This window comes from Anomaloglossus baeobatrachus, chromosome 5, assembly GCF_048569485.1.
Source record: "Anomaloglossus baeobatrachus isolate aAnoBae1 chromosome 5, aAnoBae1.hap1, whole genome shotgun sequence".
In the NCBI taxonomy this organism is placed as follows: domain Eukaryota; kingdom Metazoa; phylum Chordata; class Amphibia; order Anura; family Aromobatidae; genus Anomaloglossus; species Anomaloglossus baeobatrachus.
Genome location: NC_134357.1, coordinates 478,721,729 through 478,742,461, shown reverse-complemented (window position 1 = coordinate 478,742,461; position 20,733 = coordinate 478,721,729). Strand labels below are relative to the sequence as shown.

General features: G+C 51.9%; 1 protein-coding gene across 1 annotated transcript in view; it reads left to right on the top strand.

Annotated features, from left to right (window-relative positions):
* Nucleotides 1-20,733, top strand: part of ABCA5 (ATP binding cassette subfamily A member 5) — a 279,957-nt gene that overhangs the window by 172,409 nt on the left and 86,815 nt on the right. Inside the window, exon 19 of the mRNA XM_075351788.1 lies at nt 14,385-14,554. Within this exon, the coding sequence (XP_075207903.1) occupies nt 14,385-14,554 (170 nt within the window). The remainder of the gene's footprint in view (nt 1-14,384; nt 14,555-20,733) is intronic.

The window sequence follows — 20,733 nt, the reverse complement described above, 5'->3', positions numbered from 1 at the left end:
AAATGCTCACAGACGCACCATGGCGCCTTCCAGACATCCCAGACATGCTGACCCAAGGGCCCATTTCCCATCAGAACTCCAGAGCCCTGAAGCTGACGGCATGGCCATTGAGTCCTGGGTATTAACAAGAGCGGGATTCTCCCCCGCGGTTATTTCTACCATGATCAGCGCCCGAAAGCCTGCTTCATCCCGCATTTACCACCGTACGTGGAAAATCTTCCTCTCATGGTTCCGCTCAATGCCGCCTGGCTCAAAAACCGCAAGTCAAGACCTTCCTCCAGGGCGTTTCCCATCTAGTTCCCCCGTACAAACGGCCGCTGGACCCATGGGACCTCAGTCTCGTTCTGGACGGTCTCCAGAGGTCTCCCTTTGAGCCTCTCAAGGAATCCTCCCTTGCTTTTCTGTCCTGGAAGGTAACATTCCTGGTGGCAATTACGTCCATCAGATGGGTTTCGGAGCTGGCAGCACTCTCTTGCCGTGAACCTTTTCTGATCTTTCACCAGGACAAGGTGGTTCTGTGCCCCCTTCCGGATTTTCTTCCAAAGGTTCCTACCCAGTTTCATTTGAACGAGGACATTGTTCTGCCTTCCTTTTGTCCACACCCAGTTCATAGGGTGGAAAGGTCTCTGCATTCGTTAGACTTCATCAGAGCCCTCAGATATTACATATCCAGGACAGCCCCCTTTAGGAAAACGGACTCTTTGTTCGTCATTCCTGAGGGGCCTAAAAAGGGACAGGCAGCTTCAAAGGCGACGCTGGCTCGCTGGATTTGCTCTGCGATCCAGGAAGTCTACCGTTTGCAACTCAAGTCCATTCCTAGTGGGCTGCGGGCTTATTCCACACGGGCAGTTGGCGCTTCGTGGGCCATTCGGCATCAGGCTTCAGTGGAACAGGTGTGTAAGACTGCGACCTGGTCTAGCCTACATATGTTTTCAAAGCATTACAGAGTCCATACCCAGATTTCAGCTGAGGCAAATCTGGGTAGGAAAATTCTGCAAACGGCAGTAGAGCACCTCTCTCAGTAGGTGCTCCAGGCTGTCTGGGACTGGTTCCTAGTCCTTGGGTTGCGTTATCTTGTTTTTTACTTTTCCCACCCATGGACTGCTTTAGAACGTCCCATGGTCCTGTGTCCCCCAATGAGGCGTCAGAGAAAAACGGATTTTTGTGTACTCACCGTAAAATCGTTTTCTCTTAGCCATCATTGGGGGACACAGCACCCACCCTGTTGCCCTCTCAGTACCTTATTTGGTTATGACTCTTCTTTTCTCATGTTCCTCTGTTGAGAAGTTTTTACTGTTTTTTTCTCCTACTGCTTGTGTAATAAAACTGAGGCTGCCTGGCATGGCCAGGGGGTGTATACTGCAGAGGAGGAGCTATGCTTTTGCATCTACTTAGTGTCCTCCTATGGATAGGCAGCATAACACCCATGGTCCTGTGTCCCCCAATGATGGCTAAGAGAAAACGATTTTACGGTGAATAGACAAAAATCCGTTTTTTTAGAACACAGCGTTTTGGCAGCATGCAAATCGCTGCATTCTAAAACTCAACGTACGCATGGATTATGCACAATCTTCATAGATTGTGCTGGGGACGCAGGCAGTTACGCTGCAGTGCAATACGCAGCGTAACTGCACGCTCATACGCAACGTGGGCACATAGCCTTAAATTGATACAATCGACATGTGCTAGGCAATTGTAAAATTCCGATGGGTCGCCTTCGCAACCAGGTGCCCCATCATTTTGTATTCCTATGAATAACAGGCTAAAATTGTTAATTTTCCTACGACCCCTGGCAAACATTATGGACTCAACTGGCTCTTTGGATGTTTATTCAGTTCTTTACTTTCTTCATCGTTCCTTATGGGAGACCCAGACCATGGGTGTATAGCTTCTGCCTCCGGAGGACACACAAAGTACTACACTCAAACGTGTAGCTCCTCCCTCCTAGCATATACACCCCCTGGTAGCCAGTCCTAGCCAGTTTCAATGCTTTGTGTTCAGGAGGTCACACACACACATGCATTCTCTGATTTTTTATTTTTTTTTTTATTTTAAAGATTTGGAAGAAAAGCGGGTCCAGTCTGGACTCCCGGCATGTCCCTTCTCACCCCACTGTGTCGGCGGTGCTGTTAAGGTTGATTTTACAAGGCTGGAGCCTTCACATGCCGCGCTCCTTCACCATCCCCTGGGGCTCTGGCTTGAAGTGGGAGCCATCACGGTTCTCACTGCTTTGCAGGAGACCGGTCTCCATCCGCAGCCCTTTTCAGGATCCTGCCGGACGGAGCGCTCACCTCCCAGGGACCTGGCACCTGCGTCTCACAAGCTAATTACTGAGATGTTTTTACCACAGAAAGTGGTCTTTCCAGGGGTCCCTTGTACTTTATATATTGGGGAGAGTGTGTTATATGACTGTGTTAACATTTCCGGCCGGTTCTCCAGTTTTCACTGGAGAACCGCGCCGATGGTGCCTGCACGCTGGCCGCATGTTTAAATCTAGGCCCCGGCTTCGCCTGAGGCCTAGTTTCGGTTTCACTGCCCCTGCATGTCAGTCATGCAGAGGGACAGTGCGGCTCCGCCCAGCGGCTGTTCAGCACAGGGAACGGACACTCCTCACTGAGGAAAGATTCCCTCCCCTGTATACCTCATTTGCCCGCTCTCAGAGTAGGCCTCGCCCCCTCTCCTCGCTCCGGTCGCCATTTTATCAGCGTTCTCAATGTCTGCATAGGCACAGAGATACCACATTGTGACAAATTTTGGCCTGGGCTGGGGGACTGGAGGGCACAGAGATGTACGTTAAACGGTCTGGCAAGCCACAACCTCCGGTTGTGCAGCTGCTTATATTCTCTGTTTATATACTCTGCTGGGGGTCATTCTGGACAGAGCCCCCACTTCTGCAGCATGTCTCACATCAGAGCAAGGCTGCAAGGCTGTTCTTAATATGCACTGCATGTAGACTCGTACTGCCTGTACCGAGCACATAGACATAGTGGTCCCTCAGCCTGGAGGCTCATCAGTGGTCCCTCCAGCTGCACCGGTGGCTGAACCCCCGGTTTGGGTAGAATCCGCTCTTTCCAGGGGACAGCTGTCCCGGACTCTGCTGAGCATGCATTAGCCTCCTTCTCAGGGCGCTTCTGCTGCTACGGCTCGCTCAGCAAAGCTCACAGAGGACTCTTCATCTGGTCTCAGACCCCGTCCTCCTAAAATGGAGACGCAGGGTCCCCTGTCCTTCCCCGTCCCGCAGCTCTGATCACGAGCTGACTCACAGGACGAGGAGGATGTCTTTACTAGGGGCTCGGACGCTACTTCATGTACCATTGATCTGTCCGAAGGTGATGCAGATGCTAATGATTTGATTGCGTCCATTATATTTGTACTGGACCTCAATCCGCCTGTATCAGGGGAGCATCCCCCTCTGGCAGAAAGGCATCAGTATACCTTAAAGAGAACAAGGAGTGTGTTCCTTAACCACTCCAGTTTTCAGCCCACTGTGACCAAGCCCAGAGCCTGTCCTGACAGACGCTCCCAAAGCGTGGTTCTGATGACTGTTTCCCCCTTCTACCAGAGGTGGTCAAGGAGTGGGCTCATTCACCAAGGGTGGTCCCTCCGGTGTCTAGACTTTCAGCCCGGATAGTTGTATTGTTGGTGGCTGACGGCACCTCTCTAAGGATCCCACTGTACATTAATTCTGTACTGGACCTCAATCCGCCAGTATCAGAGGAGCAACCCTCTCTGGCAAAAAGGCACCAGTTTACCTTGCCTAAGAGAACAAGGAGTGTGTTCCTTAATCACTCCAGTTTTCAGGCCACTGTGACCAAGCCCAGGGTCTGCTCTGACAAACGCTTCCCAAAGCGTGGTTCTGATGACAGTTTTCCCTTTCCACCAGAGGTGGTCAAGGAGTGGGCTCATTCACCAAAGGTGGTCCCTCCGGTGTTTAGACTCTCAGCCCGGACCGTTGTATCAGTGGCTGATGGCACCTCACTTAAGGTTTTGCTTTCCGCCAGGTTGTCCTTCTGGCCAAATCTGTATGGAGGCGGCAGGGGCCTCGTTCTCCCCAGCTTTTGCAGCAGTGCGGGCTTTCAAAGCCATCTCTGCTTCTCTAGAGGAGATGCATTCCCTCACAGGGACTCTATGCCCGAAATGGTTGCCTTAACTTCCAGACTTCAGTCTTTTCATCCTATGCCATGTCTGCCATGCTGGAGACTCTCACCGCACTGCGGTGGCCTCGGCTAATTTCCTCGCTATCCGCAGGCTCCTGTGGCTTCGGAAATGGAAGGCAGATGCTTCTAAAGAAGTTCCTTGCTGGACTCCCTTTTGCTGGGACCAGACTATTCGGGAACAACTGGATGAAATTATTAAGGAAGCTCTTGGCGGGAAGAGTTCTTCCATGCCACAAACCTAAACCAAAACCTGTCCAGGGCAGGAATCAGTCGAGGTTTCGTTCTTTTCGTTCCTCCATCTGATCGTTCTCTAAGCCCTCGGCCTCGCCCACTAGCTCAGCCAAGGATCGTAAACCCAAATGGCGCACGAAGCCGCGTCCTCAGAAGACCGCAGGAGATGCTGCCACCAAGTCAGTCTCCTCCTGGCTATCTGGCCACGCCAGCAACGTCCTTGGTTGGTGGCAGGCTCTCCCACTTTGGCGACGTATGGTTTTAACACGTCTCCGATCAGTGGGTGCGGGATACCATCTCCCACGGCTACAGCATAGAATTCTATCCAGCCCGCCAAACAGACTTTTTTCTGTCAAATCCCCCCTGCTCCAAGGCCGCCGCCTTCTCACAGGCCGTGGCATTCTTGCAGGCCAATGGAGTAATTGTACCGGTTCCCGACTGGGAACGGTTCTGAGATTTCTGCTTAAATCTATTCCTAGTCCCCGAAGAGGGCGGTGCCTTCCGACCTGGATCTCAAGCTTCTCAAGCATGTTCAGGTGCGGCATTTTCGCATGGAGTCTCTGCGATCAATCAATGACCCAAGGAGATTCCCTAGCATCCATCGACATCAGAGATGCCTATCTGCATGTGCCAATCGCAGTTTCACACCAGCGTTGGCTACGTTTTGCAATCGGAGTGGTCCAATTCGTGGCTCTTCCCTTGGGGTTAGCCACGGCCCCTCGAGTATTCTCAAGGTCGGGGCAGCTGTGATTGCGGTCCTGCACCTCTAGGGGTTGGCAGTGATCCTTTTATCCTGGACGGCCTTCTAGTCTGGGCTTCATCCAGTGCAGACTGTTAGCGGAGTGCCTCGCTCACTCTCGCCACTCTAACCAATTCAGGTGGCTTGTCATTCTGTCCAAGTCCACTCTGACTTCGACCCAGAAGTTCACGTACCCAGGGACGCAATTCGAGACTCTGTCGGCACTTGTGAAGCTGCCCTTAGTCAAACAGCAGTCCCTCCGCTGGCGGTCGACGTCGTTCCATCAGGCACCTAATACAGGTGCTGGATCAGATGGTGGCGTCAATGGAAGCGATTCCCTTGCCCAGTTCCATCTGCGTCCTCTGCGGCTGGATATTTTCCGCTGTTGGAACAAGCGGACTTCCTCCTTTCACGGGGTGGTGGCTTCGCCACAGACCAGGGGCTCGTTTCAGTGGTGGCTTCGGCCCCTCTGTCTCAGGGACGCTCCTTCCTGGCCCCGTCCCGGGTGATCCTCACCAGGATGCTAGTCTATCCGGCTGGGGAGCAGTATATCTCCACCATGGAGCGCAGGGCACTTGGACTCTGTCCGAATCAGCCCTCTGGATCAATGTGCTGGAAATCAGAGCTGTGTTTCTAGCTCTCTAAGCCTTTCACCATCTGTTGGCGGCCAGGCACATTCGATTCCAGTCAGACAACACGACAGCGTTTGCCTACATCAGCCTCCAGGGCGGGACACTCAGCCGCCTGGCAATGTTGGAGGTTCAACGCATTCTTCAGTGGACGGAAGACTCCTAGTCCACCATATCCGCAGATTATCTCAGCCGTCAAACCGTGGCTCCACGATCCTCAGGCTTTTGCGGCAGACGCACTGGTTCAAGTTTGGTCCCAGTTTCGTCTGTCTTGCGTGTTTCACCCTCTAGCTCTTGCCCAGAGTCCTGCGCAAGATCAGAATGGAGGGCCGTCGGGTCATTCTCATTACTCCAGACTGACCCAGGCAAGCTTGGTACCCTGACCTGCTCCATCTGTCCGTAGAGGTGCCATGGCATCTCCCGGACTGTCCAGACCTTCTCTCATGAGGTCCGTCTTTCCGCCAGAATCCTGCGGCTCTCAGATTGACGGCGTGGCTTTTGAGTCCTGGATCTTGACGACTTCTGGTATCCCTCCTGAAGTCATCTCCACTATGACTCGAGCTCGGAAGTATCCTTTGGCCTTTTTGCCTTGCCGACCCTCCTGTCCCTTCTACAGTCCGGTCTGCAGCTAGGACTATCCCTCAATTCCCTTAAGGGACAGGTCTCGGCTCTGTCAGTGTTGTGCCAGCGGCGTATCGCCCGGCTGGCTCAGGTGCGCTCCTTCATGCAGGGCGCATCTCACATCATTCCGCCTTACCGGCGGCCTTTGGAGCCCTGGGACCTTAATCCGGTCCTCACGGCTTCCGGAAACCCCCCTTTGAGCCTCTTAGGGAGGTTTCTTTGTTTCGTCTTTCACAGAAAGTGGTCTTTCTAGTGGCCATAACTTCCCTCAAGAGAGTCTCTGTTTTGGCTGCACTCTCTTCGGAGTCACCCCTTTTCTGGTTTTTCATCAAGACAAGGTGGTTCTCCGTCCGACTCCGGACTTTCTCCCTAAGGTGGTTGCTGCTTCCACCTTAACCGGGGCATTTTCCCTGCCTTCCTTGTGTCCGGCTCCTGTTCATCGCTTTGAAAAGGCGTTGCATACTCTGGATCTGGTGCGGGCGCTCCGGATCTATGTGTCTCGCACTGCTGTTCTTAGGCGGTGCACCTCTCTTTTGTGCTGACCACTGGTCAGCGTAAGGGCCTCTCGGCATCTAAGCCGACCCTGGCTCGTTGGATTAGGTCGGCCATTTCCGATACCTACCAGTGTACTCAAGTGCCTCTCCCGCCGGGGATCAAGGCACACTTGACCAGAGCTGTCGGTGCCTCTTAGGCTTTCAGGCCTAGGCTACGGCTCAGCAGGTCTGTCAGACTGCCACTTGGATTAGTCTGCATACCTTTTCGAAGCACTACCAAGTGCATGCTCATGCTTCGGCAGATGCGAGCTTGGGCAGACGCATCCTTCAGGCGGCTGTCGCCCATTTGTGAAGTTAGGTTTCGCTTACTTCTCAGTTTTTCTGTTTATTCCCACCCATGGACTGCTTTGGAACGTCCCATGGTCTGGGTCTCCCATAAGGAACGATGAAGAAAAAGAGAATTTTGTTACTTACCGTAAATTCTTTTTCTTATAGTTCCGACATGGGAGACCCAGCACCCTCCCTGTTGCCTGTTGGCAGGTTTCTTGTTCCGTGTGTTTTCACCGGCTGTTGTTGTTGTAGACAGAGGTTCCGGTTGTTCCGGGTTTTGCTCTGTCTCTACTTGTGGGTGGATGTCCTCCTTCAGCTTTTGCACTAAACTGGCTAGGACTGGCTACCAGGGGGTGTATATGCTAGGAGGGAGGAGCTACACGTTTGAGTGTAGTACTTTGTGTGTCCTCCGGAGGCAGAAGCTATACACCCATGGTCTAGGTCTCCCATGTCGGAACTATAAGAAAAAGAATTTACGGTAAGTAACAAAATTCTCTTTTTTGTTTAAAAAAAGCAGATCACAGACATGGCACCAAACTAAAGTCGTTTCAAATGGCAACTTTTTGGCTTTAAGAAACACTAAAAAAAATCATGAAAATGTAATGTGCTAGCCAGTAACGGTCACTCTTCAAGACCAAACAGGGAGAAAAAAAGTAGGATTTTTGTGTACTCACCGTAAAATCTCTTTCTCTGAGTCTTCATTTTGGGACACAGGACCATGCGTTATGCTGCTGTCACTAGGAGGCTGACACTAAGTAGACAAAAAAAGTTAGCTCCTCCCTAGCAGTATACACCCCGAGCCGTAGGCGGACTCAGATCAGTTTGGTGCACAAGCAGTAGGAGGAGTACCAGAACCACCATACATAAGACAAGGTCATAACCAAAATAATGTAGCCGTGCAAACAAATGGTCTAGGAACATAAGACCACTGAAAATGGTAGGCAAAATGCAATTAAACAACCAAAACCAAGCAGGGTGGGTGCTGTGTCCCCCAATGAAGACTCAGAGAAAGAGATTTTACGATGAGTTCACAAAAATCCTACTTTCTCTATCGTTTCATTGGGGGACACAGGACCATGGGACGTCCAAAAGCAGTCCCTGGGTGGGAATACGTAAGCACCGCAGATAGGAAGAAAACGGCCTCCCTCAGCGGGCTGGTACAATATCCGAATGGTCTTACCCTATTACAGGTGTGCAACTGCCGCCTGCAAAACCTTTCTCCCAAGACTGGCATCTGCCAATGCTTGGGTGTGAACATGGTAGAACCTAGTAAAAGTATGCAGGCTAGACCAGGTGGCGGCCTTGCAGACCTGATCGGCCGACGCCTGATGCCTAATCGCCCAAGAGGCTCCCACTGCCCGGGTAGAGTGCGCCCTTACTCCCCGCGGCGGAGACCTGTCCCGAATCCGATAGGCCTCAGATATGGCGGAACGGATCCATCTGGCAATCGTGGCCCTGGACGCCGACGTACCCCTCTTGGGACCAGAAGGAAGGACGAACAGACCGTCCGACTTACGAAAAGGCACGGTCCTGGAGACGTAAATTCCAGGGTGTGCAAGGACTTCTCCAGGCTGTGAGAAGGACCAGGACAGAAGGACGGAAGGACAATTTATTCGTTTAGATGGAACGGTGAGACCACTTTTGGCAGAAAGGAGGGGTCTGGCCGGAGAACCGCTTTGTCCTGGTGAAAAACCAAAAAGGGGGAACGACAAGAGGGAGCTGCCAGCTCTGACGTCCTTCGAATAGAAGTGATGGCAACGAGGAACACCACTTTCCAAGACAGGTGAGAAAGGGAAGAATCCCGCAAGGGCTCGAAGGGAGGACCTTGAAGTGAACCTAGGACTAGATTAAGGTCCCACGGTTCTAGAGGCCGACGATACGGCGGAGCAAGGTGGGCAACTCCCTGGATGAAAGTCTTAATCTGTGGGCGAGAAGCGAGTGGCTTCTGAAACAGGATTGACAGAGCCGATACTTGGCCCTTAAGAGTGGCAAGCGAGAGACCCGCATCTAGGCCTGACTGTAAGAATGCCAATAATGACGGAAGGGAGAAGGTGAGAGGAGAAGAGATGCTGTGTTCCTCACACCACCGGAAGAAGACTTTCCACGTGTGGTAGTATATTCTTGATGAAGATGGCTTCCTGGCCCTAATCATTGTCTGTATCACCCTTGAAGAAAAACCAGCCTGAGCTAGAACCCAGGATTCAATAGCCAGGCCGTCAAATTTAGGACCTTTGAGTTCGGTCTGGAAGGCGCCACGGAGCGTCTGCGAGGAGCTGAGTGAGTTCTGCGAACCATGCTCGCCTGGGCCAGTCCGGAGCCACCAGAATGACTGGTATTCCTTCTGCCTTGATCTTCTTGAGAACCCTCGGGATCAGAGGAAGCGGAGGGAAGATGTACGGGAGACTGAACTGGCTCCACGATAGGGTGAGAGCGTCGACTCCTAGCGCCAGGCGGTCGCGGCACCGCGCGACGAATTGTGGAACCTGACAGTTGAACCGGGAGGCCATTAGGTCCACATCCGGAGTTCCCCATCTGCCGCAGATCTGGTTGAAGACTTCCGTGTTGAGGGACCATTCGCCTGAGGCGAGGCCTTCCCTGCTGAGGAAGTCCGCCGCCCAATTGTCCACGCCAGGGATGTGTACCGCCGAGATCAGGGAGTGATGAGACTCGGCCCAGTGCAAGATCTTCTTGACTTCTCGCAGCGCCCCGACACTCCTTGTGCCTCCCTGGTGGTTGATGTACGCCACCACGGTGGCATTGTCCGACTGCATCCTGACTGGGCAACCCTGTTGTAGGTGCTGAAACTGCTGCAAGGCTAGCCGGATGGCTCTGATCTCCAGAATGTTGATCGGGAGACAACTCTCTCGAGGTGTCCATCGGCCTTGCGCTGTGTGATGCCGGAACACTGCCCCCCAGCCTTGGAGACTGGCGTCGGTGGTCACTATCCTCCAGTGGAGCGGGAGGAATGACCTTCCTATCACGAGGTTGCGACGATTGATCCACCAACGAAGTGAGTGGCGGGTCTCCGGTGAAAGATGAAACCTACGGTCCAGAGAAAAGGGAGATCTGTCCCACTTCCTCAGCAAGGCCAGCTGGAGAGGCTGGAGATGGAACTGGGCAAAGGGTACCGCTTCCATCGCCGCCACCATCCGACCGAGGACTCGCATACCGAACCTGATGGAAATCTGGCGCTGACGGCGGAGAATGCGGAGGCCTCGTTGCAGGGAAGACATCTTCTCCTGTGTGAGGAACACCCGCCCTTGGGTGGTATCGAATACCATGCCTAAAAAGGTGATCCGTCGGGCCGGGGTCAGAGAGGACTTCTTCCGATTGATCAGCCACCCTAACCGTGAAAGGGTGTCGATCGTGACCTGAACCCCAAGACGACAGTCCTCGAAGGAAGAACCTTTGATCAACATATCGTCCAAGTACGGAATGACCATAACACCTCTGGAATGTAGGACGGACATGGCAGCCGCCATGATCTTTGTGAAGACTCTGGGGGCAGATGCGAGGCCGAAGGGAAGAGCCGTGAACTGGAAGTGGTCCTCTGCTATCGCAAAGCAGAGGAACTGTTGGTGGGACAGGGCTATCGGAACGTGAAGATAGGCGTCTTGAATATTCAGCGATGCCAGGAATTCGCCGACCTCCATGGACGCGATCACGGAACGGAGGGACTCCATGCGAGGCCTCACTGACCTGTTGAGAAGCTTTAGGTCGAGGACGGGGCGGACAGAGCCGTCCTTCTTGGGGACCACAAAAAGGTTGGAATAGAACCCCTTGAAACGTTCTGAGGGAGGGACTGGTACCACGACTCGGGCTTGGAGGAGAGATTTTATGGAGTGAAAGAACGCGCAAGCACGCGCGGGGGACTCGGGAGGGCGAGATTGGAAAAAACGTCTCGGTGGCTTTGAATCGAATTTTATTTTGTAGCCTGAGATGATGATCTCTCTGACCCAGGCATCTGCGGTCAAGGGGACCAACACATGCTGGAACTGAGACAGACGCCCTCCCACGAGTCTGGAGCTGTTGTGCACCGACCGCGAGTCACTTGGAGGAGCGACGACGGTAACCGGAGGAGGGCTTCGTGGGCGGAAGACTCCCGGGAGGAGTGGTAGTCTGGACCTGGGGATGAAGGTGAAACCTGGGAGGACGCTGAAGACGAGACCTGGCGGGTCCGCTTCTGAGCAGCAGAGGAGGTCCCTGGGACGGGGCTCACCTCCTCCTGAGGAGATTGCGACAGGTCTGCGGGAGTATGGGCAAGCGACGGGAGCAGGCGCAGAGCTTGCACAATGGTCCAAGAGGCCTCAGAGAGGGAATCTACGGACTGGGACAGGGACGCCAGCCAGTCGGGAGGGGGCGGGACGCAGGACCCTGCAGTATCTGACGCTGTGGCGGCTGCGGTATCGGAGGCGTCGGCAGAGGAGTCCTGCGGAGGCTGCGAGTCTGCAGAACAGCCGGAGCATAGCGGGGCGTCCTGGCCTAGGGGGAATTTGGTTTTGCAGGAGGAGCATGCAAAAAATAAGGCAAATGGGGCCTGCTTGGATCGGGCGGACCTAGAATTAGGCATGGTGCAATGGTACTCTCACTGGGGCTGATAGGAAGGAAACAGGAGAGGACTAAATAGTCACTAAACTAAGTGAAAGCTACCTAGTGAGGGCTACTCCGTAGGAGCAGAGCTTACCCGGGTCCTGTGTGCTGCCCACCAGTCCAGAGAGAGGGAGTCCAGGAGCGAGCGTGGCCAGGGAGAGAACGTCGGTGTGCTGCAGCCTCAGGAGACCTGGAGCAGGCTAAAATGGAGGGGGGGACGCTGGAGGAGGCTGGGGGAGGGGCCGCGTTAGAGCGCGAAAAACGGGGCATCCACTGCCCACACAGTAAGCCAGGAGGCTGAGCGGTGGGAGGAGACTGGGCCTGACGTTCGGCGGCCAATAGCGCTGCAGCGGGGGGGCGTGGCAAGGACGCAGGGGCGACTAGGCCGAGACCGGGGCCTAAATTTTGCAGCAGCCGAGGGAAGAAGGTAGGAGAAGGCCGGTCCTACCTGATCTCGGCGGCGCTGGGCCCAGCGATGAATGCGGTGCAGGCAGGGCGCTCTGCCCCTGCCTGTGTGCAGCGCCCACCTCATGGAAGACTGCGGGCTCCAGGGAAGCAGCGTGGAGAGGAAGGGAAGTGGACGTCAGGAGGGGGGAAATGAGCCCCCCTGCAGAAGGCAGCGATATGGGCCCCATCAGATTCCAGATGCGCTGCGGAGGTCCAGTCCCTGCTGCATGTCCCTGTGCACCCTTTGGGGTGATACCGCAGTGTGGATCAGGGGTGCCCAGAAAGTTCTGCCCCACGTCCAAACCCGGGAGTGGTACGACAGGGATGGACGGGGGAGAGGGTCCGACATCTCAAGCCTCTGCTACCCTGGGGAGTGGTACCCACAGGGCTGGAAAGGATGAGTGATGAAGAAGATACCTGCAGAAAACGAGAAGACCGGTATGAGAGCGATGAGCGGCGCCGAAAAAAAAGGAAAAAACGCAAAAATCAAATGGCTGAGGGGGGCCGAGGCGGCCCACATCAGCCTCCTACGACACTAAGGAAAAACTGGTCTGAGTCCGCCTCCGGCTCGGGGTGTATACTGCTAGGGAGGAGCTAACTTTTTTTGTCTACTTAGTGTCAGCCTCCTAGTGACAGCAGCATAACCCATGGTCCTGTGTCCCCCAATGAAACGATAGAGAAATATGGAATCATGAAAAACAAACAAAAGAACACTCCAATACATCACTAGTATTTTGTTGCACCACCTCTGGCTTTTATAACAGCTTGCAGTCTCTGAGGCATGGACTTAATGAGTGACAAACAGTACTCTTCATCAATCTGGCTCCAACTTTCTCTGATTGCTGTTGCCAGATCAGCTTTGCAGGTTGGAGCCTTGTCATGGACCATTTTCTTCACCAAATATTTTCAATCGGATTGAGATCTGGACTATTTGCAGGCCATGACATTGACCTTGTGTCTTCTTACAAGGAATGTTTTCACAGTTTTTGCTCTATGGCAGGATGCAGTATCATCTTGATAAATTATTTCATCATCCCCAAACATCCTGTCAATTGATGGGAAAAGAAAACTGTCAAAAATTTCAATGTAAACTTGGTCATTTGTTGAAGATGTAATGACAGCCATCTCACCAGTGCCTTTATCTGACATGCAGCCCCATATAATCAATGACTGGAAATTTACATGTTCTCTTCAGGCAGTCATCTTTTTATTGTTTACCTTTTCTGTATGTAAATCCCATTTCCTTTAGGCGGTTTCTTACAGTTCGGTTACAGACATTGACTCCAGTTTCCTCCCATTCGTTCCTCATTTGTTTTGTTGTGCATTTCCTGTTTTGGAGACATATTGCTTTAAGTTTCCTGTCTTAACACTTTGATGTCTTCCTTGGTCAACCAGTATGTTTGCCTTTAATAACCTTCCCATGTTGTTTGTATTTGGTCCAGATTTTAGACACAGCTGACTGTGAACAACCAACATCTTTTACAATATGTGTGATGATTTATCCTCTTTTAAGAGTTTGATTATCCTCTTCTATTTTTCAATTGACATCTCTCGTGTTGGAGCCATGATTCATGTCAGTCCACTTGGTGCAATAGCTCTCCGAGGTGTGATCACTCCTTTTTAGATGCAGACTAACGAGCAGATCGTATTTGATGTAGGTGTTAGTTTTGGGAATGAAAATGTGCAGGGTGATTCCATAATTTTTTTCCTCATAATTGAGTGATTCTATAATTTTTCGCCGTTTGGTCTTGAAAAGTAACCGTTACTGGCTAGCACATTATGTTTTCATTTTTTATGTTTAGTGTTTCTTAAAGCCAGAAAGTTGCCATTTGAAATTATTTTAGTTTTGTGCCATGTCTGTGATCTGCTTTTTCTTTTAAAAAAGTAAACAACTGAATGAACATCCTCAGAGCCAGGTGATTCCATAATGTTTGCCAGGGGTTGTATATACTGCAGATTAGTGTATAGGTTTGTTAGGTTTGTAGTAGCAAGACAAAAGAAAAAAAGTAAAAAAAATTCAAAAACGTCATTTGTAGAACTGATTTTTTGTATCGAGGTCTTTTGGCATGTCACTAGTGTCTATATTTTCCTGCCCTGTAGATGGACAGATGCAGAATCGTTTACATGACATCTGCTTCTCTTTCAGGTCGCTCTTTCTCTTTCTGTTCTTAGCAGTCCAGGCAGCGATAAACATCATACACTGGTACTACCACAAATCCTCCCTGGAGATCCGACTCTCGCCTGATCTATATTTTCTGCGCCCAGGACAGAAGAGCCAGAAGTACGTCACCAGTCTGCTAGTGCAGAGCTCCACAGGTAAAGACCAGTGGCAAGAAATGGACGTACCACCTGGAGATACGGCAGCGATGTATAAATGGATGACGCCTAAAGGCCGCTTTACACGTTACGACATCGCTAAAGCGATGTCGTTGGGGTCACGGAATTTGTGACGCACATCCGGCCGCGTTAGCGATGTCGTTGCGTGTGACACCTATGAGCGATTTTGAATTGTCGCAAAAACGTTCAAAATCTCTAATAGGTGATATGGGGGTCCATTCCCAATTATCATTGCTGCTGCAGGTATGATGTTGTTCGTCGTTCCTGCGGCAGCACATATCGCTATGTGTGACACCGCAGGAACGAGGAACCTCACCATACCTGAGGCTGCCGGAAATGAGGTGGACAGGATGTTACGTCCCGCTCATCTCCGCCCCTCCGCTTCTATTGGGCGGCTGCTTAGTGATGTTGCTGTGACGCCGAATGAACCGCCCCCTTAGAAAGGACGCGGTTCGCCGGTTACAGTGACGTCACTAGGCAGGCAAGTAGTGTGACGGGTCCGCGCGATTTTGTGCGCCACGGGCAGCGATTTGCCCATGACGCACAAACAATAGGGGCGGGTACGCACGCTAACGATATTGCTAGCGAGATCACAGCGTGTAAAGCGGCCTTTAGTCCAGGGAGACATTTCTTTTCTTAGCGGGTCCAGGGATCAATCCTGTTTTTTCTAGAGAATTTAAAAATCATTGAACCCAATAAATAATAATTAAAGGGGTATTCTCATCTGGTAAAGCAGGGGCCCCCCAACTTTTCTTACCGGAAGAGTTACAGTCAGTGCTGAGAGATGGTCGCAAGCCATGCTCAGCAAATATATATTAGAAGCCCCCTGTGTGCCCCTTTAAATTAGCCTCTTGTAAAGAAATAATTCTGCAAGTGCCCCCTTATAAAGTACTCAAAGTATTATTATTATTATTATTTATTTTTATAGCGCCATTTATTCCATGGCGCTTTACAGTGAAAGAGGGTATACATACAACAATCATTAACAGTACATAACAGACTGGTATAGGAGGAGAGAGGACCCTGCCCGCGAGGGCTCACAGTCTATAGGGAATGGGTGATGGTACAATAGGTAAGGACAGAGCTGGTTGCGCAGTGGTGAACTGGACTGAGGGTTATTGTAGGTTGTAGGCTTGTTGGAAGAGATGGGTCTTGAGTTTCCTCTTGAAGCTTTCCACGGTAGGGGAGAGTCTGATATGCTGTGGTAGAGCGTTCCAGAGTATGGTATGGAGTATGGAGGCACGGGAGAAATCTTGTACGCGATTGTGGGAAGAGGAGATGAGAGAGGAGTAGAGGAGGAGATCTTGTGAGGATTGAAGGTTTCGTGCGAGTAGGTACCGGGAGACTAGGTCACAGATGTAAGGAGGAGACAGGTTGTGGATGGCTTTGTATGTCATGGTTATGTTTTGAACTGGAGTCGTTGGGCGATGGGAAGCCAGTGAAGGGATTGGCAGAGTGGCGAGGCTGGGGAATAGCGAGGGGAGAGGTGGATTAAGCGGGCCACAGAGTTTAGGATAGATTGGAGGGGTGCAAGAGTGTTGGAAGGGAGGCCAGAGAGCAGGAGGTTGCAGTAGTCGAGGCGGGAGATGATGAGGGCATGCACTAATGTTTTTGCTGAATCTTGGTTAAGGAAAGCACGGATCCGGGAGATATTTTTGAGTTGTAGTCTGCATGAGGTGAAGAGGGCTTGGATGTGTGGCTTGAAGGATAGAGCAGAGTCGAGGGTTACTCCAAGGCAACGAGCTTGTGAGACTGGGGAGAATGAGCAACCATCAAGTTTGATGGAAAGGCTTCTTGGAGGGGATGAGTGAGGAGGAGGAAAGACAATGAATTCTGTTTTGTCCATGTTAAGCTTTAGGAATCGCACAGAGAAGAAGGATGAAATAGCAGACAGACATTGTGGAATTTTGGTTAGTAGAGAGGTAATGTCAGGTCCAGGTCCTAATCTTTTAGGTTTTGGGCGAAATTTCTGCTGACAGGTTCCTTTTAATAATTCTGGCTTAATTCAATGCAGTATACTTATATGGTGCATACTTGTATTGGTGCAGACGAAAAGTCAATGCCTCAAGTGCCTCAATATCAAGTAGTGATGATCTTAGTGCCTCTTTATAAAGTACACGTACTCAAAGTGCCCTGTTATAAAGTACTCATACTCCAAGTGCCCTCTTATCAAGTAGTGATGACCTTAGTACCCCTTTATAAAGTACACGTACTCAAAGTGCCTCCTTATAAAGTACTCATATTCCAAGTGCCCCCTAATCAAGTGCTGATGACCTTAGAGCCCCCTTATAAAGTATACATACTCCAAGTGCCCCCTAATCAAGTACTGATGACCTTATTGCTCACTTATAAACTACTCATACTCCAAGTGCCCGCTTATAAAAAAGTGATTACCTTAGTGCCCCCTTATGAAGTATACATACTCAAAGTGCCCCCTTATCAAGTAGCGATGACCTTAGTGCCCCTGTATAAAGTACTCATACGCCAAGTGCCCCCTGATCCACTAGTGATGACCTCAGTGCCCCCTTATAAAGTACTCATACTCCAAGTGCCCCTTATAAAAAAATGATGACCGTAGTGCCCCTTATATAAATATATATAAAATAGTGTATGTATATGTATTGTGAGGTAGCACGGTCGGCTGCGCAGCAGAAGACACGGGATCCAGGCATTAAGGTTCACAGCACACGGTTTTAATGTCCAAACAAAAGTCCATAACAAAAATACATGTGCCTCTCCAGCAGAGAGCTCAGGGAGTTCTGTTCACTCCCTCACACCCGGCACACCTGCCCTCGTTACTGTTTCCTTTTAACCCTTCCTTAAGCCTGTAGGGAAACAGCATTAACCCTGGAGTGGATTTACTTTCTATCATGGAGTGAGCACAACCGGGGCGAGACATACCGGCCGTCATAGATAACCCCGGTCACAGTCTCACATACCCCCCCCCTCAGTTCAAGCGAGCGGGGTTGAACTCCCGCCATCAAACACGGGCCGCGGGACAAGGCATCGGCGTTGCCCTGCAACCCACCGGCCCTATGTTCAACCGTAAACCGGAAGTTCTGCAGAGAAAGGAACCACCGGGTAACCCGGGCATTCCGTTCCTTGGCGGACCTCATCCAGACCAGTGGAGAGTGATCCGTCACCAAGCGAAACTGCCGTCCCAGCAGGTAATAGCGTAGGGACTCCAAGGCCCACTTGATCGCCAGGCACTCCTTCTCCACTACGCTATAATTCCGCTCGGGAGGGGTGAGCTTCCTACTTAAGAAGGTGACGGGGTGTTCCTCCCCCTGAACCACCTGAGACAGCACTGCCCCCAGGCCGACCTCCGAGGCGTCCGTCTGTACTATGAACTCCTTCCGGAAATCAGGGTTGACCAGTACGGGCTGTCCGCACAGGACCTCCTTCAGGGCCCGGAAGGAGTCCTCGGCCTGCGGAGTCCAGTGCACCATGACGGACTTCTTGCCTTTGAGAAGGTCCGTCAAGGGGGCTGATAGTCCCGCAAAATCTTTTACAAACCTCCTGTAGTACCCCACGATACCCAGGAAGGCCCTAACCTGCTTCGTGGTCAGGGGTCTAGGCCACTTCTGGATCGCCTCAACCTTGTTAATTTGGGGCTTAATCACTCCTTGGCCTATTACGTAGCCCAAGTAGCGGGCTTCCGTGAGTCCCAATGCACATTTCTTGGGATTGGCTGTCAATCCGGCTGTTCGAAGCGCGTCCACCACCGCTTGTACCTGTTCCAAGTGAGTCTGCCAATCGGAGCTGTAAATAATGATGTCATCCAGGTACGCTGATGCATATGCCTGGTGGGGTTCCAGCACTAAGTCCATCAACCTCTGGAACGTGGCCGGAGCGCCATGTAACCCAAAAGGCAAGACAACATAGTGGAAGAGACCCTCCGGCGTAACAAAAGCGGTTTTCTCCTTGGCGGACTCCGTTAGTGGCACCTGCCAGTACCCCTTGGTCAGGTCGAGCGTGGTGAAGTATCGCGCCTGTCCCAGCCTATCAATCAGCTCATCCACCCGGGGCATGGGGTAGAGATCGAACTTGGATATTTCGTTCAATCTCCTAAAGTCATTGCAGAACCTTAAGGAGCCATCGGGTTTTGGTATTAGGACAATCGGACTAGCCCATTCACTCCGGGATTTTTCGATGACCCCCAGGCGTAACATTGTCTTTACTTCCTCCGATATGGCTTGTCGTCAAGCCTCCGGTACCCGGTATGACTTCAGGCGTACCTTCAGGTGGGGCTCGGTGACAATATCATGTCGTATCAGACTGGTCCTACCGGGGAGCTCGGAGAAGACATCGGGGTTCTGCTGAACCAACCGTCTGGCCTCTCGCCTCTGTGTCTTGGTGAGGGCTTCTCCAATCCTTACTTCCGGTTCGTCCTCTCCGGAGGTCGCTGGAGCCGGATGTGAACGACCCGAAGAGGAGGGAGGTGGGGAAAAAACAGCCATCAGGCTTTCCCGTTCCTGTCAAGGTTTTAATAGGTTGACATGGTATATTTGTTCAGGTGTCCGCCTACCGGGCTGCAATACTTTATAGTTAACCACCCCTACTCTTTCCTTTATCTCGTAGGGGCCTTGCCACTGAGCCAGGAATTTACTCTCCGCCGTGGGGATTAATACCAACACCCGATCCCCGGGTTTAAAGGTCCGCACGGTGGCTTGTCTATTGTAGCGGCCGCTTTGCGCGGCCTGAGCCTCCTGTAAATGCTCCTTCACAATTGGCATGACCGCGCTTATGCGGTTCTGCATACCTAAAATGTGTTCGATCACACTTTTATGGGGGGTGGGCTCTTGTTCCCATGTTTCCTTTGCCAGGTCCAACAATCCCCGGGGATGTCGCCCGTATAACAATTCAAAAGGCGAAAACCCCGTGGATGCCTGTGGCACCTCTCGTATGGCAAACATCAAATAGGGAAGCATCATATCCCAGTCTTTCCCGTCTTTTGAAATCACCCTTCTTAGCATGGTTTTCAGGGTTTTATTGAAACGCTCGACTAAACTGTCCGTTTGAGGATGATACACAGACGTACGCAACTGCTTGATCTGGAGTAGCCGGCATAGTTCTTTGGTCACTTTAGACATGAATGGGGTCCCCTGATCCGTAAGGATCTCCTTGGGCAACCCCACCCGGCAGAACACAGCAAACAACTCCCGAGCTATAAGCTTTGCTGCAGTATGTCTGAGAGGTATCGCCTCGGGATACCGGGTGGCATAGTCAACGATCACTAGGATGTGTTGGTGCCCTCGAGCGGACTTTACGAGGGGCCCCACCAGATCCATCCCTATCCGTTCAAAAGGGACTTCTATAATGGGTAACGGTACCAACGGACTGCGAAAATGGGTCAGGGGTGCGGTAAGCTGACACTCCGGGCAGGTTTCGCAGAACCGTTTTACCTCCCCAAAGACCCCGGGCCAATAGAACCTTTGCAATATTCGCTCCTGCGTTTTCTTGACCCCTAGGTGGCCACTCATCAGGTGTTTATGAGCCAAGTCGAGGACCCGCCGGCGATGCGGCTGGGGCACCACCAACTGTTCTACCCCCACGCCCCGTATTTCATCTACCCGGTAGAGTAAATCCTGTTTAAGAGCAAAATGGGGGTACCTTACCTGGGCACCGGGCAGCTGTGCCACCCCGTCAACTACTGTCACCCGACTCCGAGCATGTATTAACGTAGGGTCCTGCAGTTGGGCTGTCCCAAACGTATCCGGGGACGCCTCCAACTCCGGGATGGCCTCGACCGTCTCAGCCTCTCCTGCCAATACCTCTAGGGGCGACCTATCGGGTTCACACTCTGTCCCTATCATGGTGACCCCTACGGCAGGTGTCCCGGATTCAGGATTGTAGGGCTCAGGTCCCGGACCGACCAATATCTGAGGGGACTTAGGGGGTCCCCTCCATAAAGTCCAAAAATAGGGCAGATCCCTTCCTAGGATCACGTCATAAGGAAGAGTGTTAAGAAGTCCCACCTCATGTTGCACCTGGCCGCAAGGTGCTGTGATGGTGACAATCCCCGTGGGATAGTCGCGGCGGTCCCCATGTATGCAAACCACCCCCACGGTGCGTCCTGTGGCCTTTACTTTAGCCCTCAAGGTGGATCGCACAAGGGTCACTAAGCTTCCGGAATCCAACAATCCTGTAACCGGACA